This window comes from Notothenia coriiceps, unplaced genomic scaffold (assembly GCF_000735185.1).
Source record: "Notothenia coriiceps isolate Sejong01 unplaced genomic scaffold, NC01 NC01_scaffold00003513, whole genome shotgun sequence".
NCBI lineage: Eukaryota > Metazoa > Chordata > Actinopteri > Perciformes > Nototheniidae > Notothenia > Notothenia coriiceps.
In genome coordinates, this window is record NW_011336214.1 from 49530 (window position 1) to 56744 (window position 7215).

General features: G+C 40.0%; 1 protein-coding gene across 1 annotated transcript in view; it reads left to right on the forward strand.

Moving 5' to 3' along the window:
* The window catches only part of LOC104941536 (cAMP-dependent protein kinase type I-beta regulatory subunit-like), a 39796-nt gene extending 35392 nt beyond the window's left edge, over nucleotides 1-4404 (forward strand). The window contains exons 5-6 of the mRNA XM_010766637.1: nucleotides 1320-1381; nucleotides 4325-4404. Of these exons, the coding sequence (XP_010764939.1) occupies nucleotides 1320-1381; nucleotides 4325-4404 (142 nt within the window). The remainder of the gene's footprint in view (nucleotides 1-1319; nucleotides 1382-4324) is intronic.
* The last annotated feature ends 2811 nt before the right edge of the window (nucleotides 4405-7215 follow it).

Below are 7215 nucleotides of genomic sequence, written 5' to 3' on the forward strand. Positions count from 1 at the left end.
GAAGACTTTTTTAGCGTTTGCGTATGCGTTTTACCGTATGCGTCCTCGTGGGGCCGGGGTCTAAGCCAAACTATATCCGGTCACAGAGATCTGCTATTTTAAAGTAAAGTCAATATCAACCCTAATATAGTCTATATTAAGAACGAGAAAAGTCTTAACATATATATCGTTTTTTGTAAACATATGACAAATGTGTGAGGGTGATGACATCAGAGCATCGTCCTATGTGCCAGGGCTTAGCCCCGGACAGCCCCAGCCCAATTTAACCCCTGGGTATTTGTGAGGGAGCTCCTATGGCATTACCCCGCTGAAGCTCACCAAAGTTTAATATATTTCATAGTTCAAAGTTTTGTCAATTGTTTTGTTTATTGGTCAAATACTGGTTTCTAATGGTTTCTGAGGAGTTTTACTGGAATGAAAGAGCCCAGAGTACAGAAGCAACAAAGCAGCATACTGCATTAAACCTGACCTTCACAGAGAGGTTGAAGTTCATGTGGAAAGGAGGCTTCAGTAGTCTGTCTGCACTCTGTTTAGTTGTGCTATCTTACAATCAATATAGTAAATGTGAGATAAAGTGTGTCGCCAATGTAACCGGTTAGAACTCAAAGTTACGATGAGGTCTTAAAATGTATGGAAAGGGTCTTAAAAAAGGTCTTAAAAGGTATTAAATTTGACCTCAGGATTCCTGCATATACATGTTCAAGCCCCTGTGCTGTAGCCTACTAATACGATGTACAGAAACAGAACGAGCCTGCAGCTTTGCAATGTTTATCTGATGGTAATAATCTCTTGATTGAAACAAAAGTTTATTTTTACACCACTACATACAGTATATATATATATATATGTATAATATAATATCTTTGCCAAAAACTACAGAACTTATGGTTTTGAGCTTGATGATTTGTTAGTTTAAACCCTGTCCTTATTGGCAAACATTTGTTCCTTATGATTGTTTTAACAAATAGTTGTGGGTGTTTATTTGGATGTGGATGATGATGATGATGAAGAAATCAGTTGTGTACACATGCAGGTGGATGCGTTTAGTGCACGTTTATGCGTTGGGGTCATCCAGAGTTCTCAGGCCTGTCTCTTCAGCTATGCTAGCAGCTGATAGAGTTGATACAGGGACGATGGCTTCTCTGCCTTTCCCATCATGCCGCTCTTCTTCCACACATACTGTTATGTGTGAGTGAGTAAGTTAACAATGCTCAGGGACTGTGGTGTAATCTCCATAATAGCAGCTATGTTGGTATTAACTGTGTTCTCCCTCCCTTTTTCTCTTTTCTTCCTCCACACTCTGTCTGTCTCTCCTTCAGTGACATATTTGATGCCATGTTCCCAGTCACCCACATCGCAGGGGAAACAGTCATCCAGCAAGGTATGTGGAACTGGTCCATTTACTCCAAAATTGCTTTTGTTCTTCCTTGCTTTTGCTAAACCCTTCTAATAACTCGGACTAGTAGTATAATTTTAAATCTGCTGATTAACAGAAAAACAAACTAACAAACAATTAAAGTAGAACACACATATTTAAACTAAATACAAAAAATGTGCTTCACGCTTCGTCATTTGAAAGAATATCCTGCCTGATTGCGCCTCTTCTCCATCTTCTTCGCCTTACCATGCAGATTGGCAAAGTGAATTCCAATGTCAAGAAACACCAAATGATCAGATCGTTGACTGCTCTTGTTGTTATATTGCCTTGAAAATAGGGCCCTTTTCTTGAAGAATTCATGTATTACACTGCCACTCAAGTTTATTTGTCCCACCACTCCCTTGTTCCCTCCCCTTTCCTCTCTTTGCCACACTAATACATTCCCTTAGTCTGCACCAGATGTCATGTCCCTCTTCTGCCTAACCACAGTCGTCAAAGCCTTCGCTCTAGACATCCCAGGACTTTGAAGGAACACAGAGCTGAACACAGGGCCAGACTGTATTTTTCCTGTACCCCCCACTCAAACTGCTATCAACCACAGACACAGACCTAATCACATATTTAAAACACTGAAAACACACATTCTCACAGACAACCGCAGACAATTTCCGATAATACTGTTTTCACACCTGCTCAGAAAGCACATAGGTTAGACTTGTCGAACATGCCGCGCTTACACATTCTCTTAGACATTAAGTGAAGGCAAACTATAGGCTTTTGAACACACACCCGCTCTGTCACTCCCACCTACTCTTAAGACAGCATCCAGGGGTAGGTCAGTCCTAATTTGGTGATAATAAGTCTAGCTAACTTTGCTTGGCCCCCAGTCCCAGACAGCCCATTGTTATATACACCATAGAGTGTGGTATACAATATATATGGCGCTGATGTCATTGCTGATGTCTGGACTACTGTAAAGCTTTAAAAAAGAAGCTCCCCTGCTATTCGCCTATCACACAGTATTTAGAAACAGCTACGAGTTGCCGACTCTGTGGCTCAAGTGGTATTTAAACAGAGCGAAAATGTACATTCAAAATGGAGTATGGAGGTATTTTCATTGACATTTATTGTCTATCAAGTACATTTAATCTGATGTTTCTGAAACATAGTATATCCAGTTTTGCAGTTGTAAGCAATTGGTCCGTTGATGATATTTGTTAATAGTAAGATTTGATGTATATATCCATATTTGAGTTATCAGATTACAAAATAAGAGTTTTGAAACATGGAAGTTTCTAGCTTTATGGTGCACCATGCAGCACTGTGGCTACAATACACACCTTACAGGCCACGGATGTAACGCATGTATTCCTTTTGACCAAACTCAAAGAACCTTAACTGTTAACGGCAATTAGCTTGTGTTGACACGGTTCAACACTAAGTACACATTCCTGTGTGTGTGTGTGTGTGTGTGTGTGTGTGTGTGTGTGTGTGTGTGTGTGTGTGTGTGTGTGTGTGTGTGTGTGTGTGTGTGTGTGTGTGTGTCATCAGACAGACAAGGAGCGTTTTGTGTGACATGTAGAGCTTTATGATTAACGAGCACTCTCTAGCCAGTATTAATTAGGCGTGTGAACTATTGTGAACTTTACACACGGGACGCTCTCAGCTTTTCAGCTCTTCAGGTGAAAATACACAAAAGATAACAAATGCACACAGTCACACACACCTTCACAAAATGCATACACACGCATACTTGTGTCATGTATACTCATGCACCATCACCCTCTTGTACCTCTGAATGGGGTTGCATGTGTGTCTTATTGTAGGAGGAAGCTGCTGGGAGAGCTTCACATTGCTTTCGTATGTCCTTCTTCATCATTTCCTGAGCCCCATGTAACAGATACCATAATTAAAGGAACACTTCACCATTTTTCAGCCTTATCTCCAGACTAGATGCTTTTAGTGGACAAGATCCCATGGCTCACTTCAATGGTTTGGGGTTCGCTTTGAGAGCACAGCATGCCACTGTCAATGACACAACAGGGAGCCAGTCAGACAACCAGACAACATTTTGAGTTGTCAGCCATGCAAATTTGATAGCTACTCAAAAATTAGTAGCAAAAGACCAAGCTCTTGGAAAATGGAGGAAACACAGCAAACAATGGACACACCTGCTAGTGGAAAGGCTCTAAAAACATCAAGTTTTAGGTTTTAATCCATCTTTAAAAAATCCTCTTCTGTTTTGAAAAGGAAACATCTCAAAAGGATTATAATAATATAATTATTTTGTTCATATTCTATGTACATTAGCAATGTCTCAAACCAGCTGACGTCTGTTGCATATATTACTCTGAATCATTCTCTTGAATTCGTGCTCAGGTGGTTTTGCTCTGCATACTCAAGCACTTCTGTTTCAGAGTTTCAACTATTAAGCTACTCAAGCAGCGGTTGTAAGCGCTGCTGTTTGCTGGCGAGAGCCCTTTTTCACCGAAATATTGGCAGGCCCAGTGAAATATGCATTCTGGAGGAGAAAGCTGCATCTTTGACGCTGGGTCTGCCCTGATGCTTTCAGGGGTAATGAATAACCACCAAAAGAAAAATAATAGCAAGACCATAAATCCAGAACTCTTATTAAGGAGAAGGGATGTTGACACAAAGGATGATGAGAGTATGAGAAAATGTACGTATGTGTGGGTTTATGTAGAAGTTTCAGGATTATTTTTGTTCTTAAATTCACATAAACTGGTATTCCAAGTGTTTAACAAATTATTTTAATCTTTGTAAGCCCAAGAGGTTTAAAAAAAACCTTAAAGAAAGTCTTAAAGATCTTAAGCAGCAGGTGGAAGTAATAGGAAGTGTAGCTTTCCTGCTGGCTTCAGGTCATTTGCATGCTTTTCCCCGGCTCTCTCATAAACTCTTGTGTTTCTCCTTGTCTCTCCCTTCCAGGCGATGAAGGAGACAACTTCTATGTGATTGACCAAGGTGAAGTGGACGTAAGTGGCCAATGTGGAGACAAACACACATAAAACAAACACTTATTTCTCTTAAGAATATTTTATATTAGTTTAAAAGTAAATCATTACAAATTGATATTCCAGTATGCATCGTGCCAATATGAGCTTTTATTCACCTGTGGAAGGTGTAACTTGAGAAGGATTTTGACTCTGGGGATACCAAGCCTTCTCCCCACATGTTGAGACAATGTTTCCTTCTAACAATGGGCAAGCTGTATTGAATTGCCCTCATGTTTTGTTCTCTTGAAAGTGTGGTTCCACTCCGATGGCAATCTGAACATGGCGCTAGAGAGTCCAGCGCACTGAGAAGTCAGCCAAACTGAGGACGCCTTTTGTCTTAGCGAGCCTGACGCAGAGCGATAGAGTTAAGTGGAGAGATTAAACAGGAGCTGATGGAAAGTTAAACAGGAAGTGACCTTATCAGCTTACAGCGGTGAGCACAGACAAGGTGGGTAAGAGGAGAGAAGCACGTTGGCAAACTGAGGGTGCTGATTAGTCGTCCCACCTGAGAGACAGAGAGAAGGACGTTTACAGATACTGAGATAGTGCCGCGATTATAAGACTTCATAACATCTAACTCTTACCAAACAGTTTTGCATTGACCTCCATTGTTTTGAGATTATGTTTTGTGATTAGAAAAAATGAATGCTTGTTATGTTAAGATTCAAATAAAACACTAATGGGTTATAATGGTTTGTCTGTGTGCATATCCATTTCTATATTTAGGCAAGACACAAATAGAACATTTAGTAAAGGAAAAAGCTGATCATTTCCACACTCTGGATTATATCTCCTCAGCTTCATTAGACTGAACACGTTTTTATTGAAATGACCTTTTATTTAGGCCTGATGAAGTGTTGTCTGTTTAGTCTGAAGTTTTTTCCTCCAAATTGTTATCGTGATATTCTCCTCTTTTTCCTCCATGAATGTTTTTCTTTCTTTCTTAGTTATCAGTTAGTGTGTGATAATCTTACTCCCACGGAGACCTTTTTTCTTGGAAACATTGTTTTTGTTTTCACCACTAATCTCACAGTCTGTGGCTTGTCTTTTTCCAACCAGGCAGTGTGCTGAAACCGCCTGGTCTAGTTGGGTGTAACAGTTTTTCCTTTTACCATAAGTTTGTCCTTTCTACTTAGACAGTACGGTTGGAAAATTCTGTAGCTAGCTGTAGCGACATATTGGCTGAAATTTAATATTAATGCTTTTTTACATAATACTGTCTTTTATAATATTCATGATCAAATCACAGTTATTCTGGAGCTCAGTCAAGCAGCTGCAGAATTGCTTGGCGTCTTCATCGTGTGGCCAGCTGGGACTTCAACCTCTTTCTGTTGCCAACACTACATTTTAAGCAACTCCTCCCACAGCCAGGGTCCTATTATTCTGCCCCCAAGTTGAGGAAGACCCCTATTCTTAAACTCGCCCCAGTTTTATTCTGTGTGTCTGTCCCCTCTCCCGACATGCCACCCCTCTCTCGCTGCAGTCAGCTGCTGCCTCCCAGCCACAGCTCAGGCACTAAACTACTTCAAGCTCAGTGCCGAGGTTATTAAAGTGTCGAGATGTCTCTCATTAGACAGGGGTGTAAATCTGCTAGCATCCAATAAACTGCCTGAAAGCTCACAACCACTGCCACTGCGTTAAACACCCCTCCATGTCTGCACACAAATATATTCACTTACAGACATTGGCCTGTATTTATACGGGTGCACCACAAAGGAAATTAAAGCTTTCATTCCAAAATGTGAGATGATCTTGTTGGAAAAAAATGCTATTTGTAATAAACTGTAATTAACTGAGTATCTGGTGACATTTCAGGTTCCCCTATTATTATATGTAAGTAGTATACAAACACTGAATAACCCACTTAATCATTTATGACTTACACTTATTGTATTGTGAGGCGATAAAATTGTCGAGATAATTAATAGCAGTACAATTGTTTATATAAATGTAATTATATAAAATAATAAAAATTATAGACACACTTTAAAACATCCTTATATCTGCCTAGAACAACATTTCAATGTCATCAACTATGTATAAATGTTTATGTAGTGCTACTTAATGTTTAATAAGATAGTTTAAGTGTTACAAATTATCTCTAAATCACAGATGATTATATTTGACATTTTGCAAGCACAGGTCTTAAGAAAATGTACTAAAGTGCCTTCACATTTATATAAGCAGTTATGCTCTTATTGTCATTCAATCAATCAATTAATGTTTATTTATACAGCCCAATATCACAAATGTTACATTTGTCTCCATGGACTTCACAGTTTGTAAAGAATATCAGTATGAGAAAACGACACCCTCTGTCCTTAGACCCTCACATCGTACAAGGAAAAACTTCCAGAGAAAAACCCACAGTTTAAAGGGGAACATGGGAGAAACCTCAGGGAGAGCAACAGAGGAGGGATCCCTCTCCCAGGACGGACAGACGTGCAATAGTTGCCGTGTGTAAATCGAAGAAATAATACATTTTACAGCGTAGGTAGACCAAATGTTTGGAAAGACCAAATGTTTGGAAATGCATATGTCTATAATAAGAAGATGAATCCACAAGGATGTCAACAATCCTGTGGGAGCCATCAGGGAAGTAGTATGATGAGAGTCAGACAGGACCGCAGAGACAGATTCAGCCACGACTCGAAGTCCAGGACTCAGATCCAGAACTCAGGATAGAGGATCCAGGACACACGACCACAGCAACAGGATTAGCCTCGACTCCGGATCCCGGCGTACATATAGACACAAAAAAGAAATTTGGGGGAAGCTGGGTTAACCGGAACATGGAGTACACAGGTACAGACAGACAGAAGG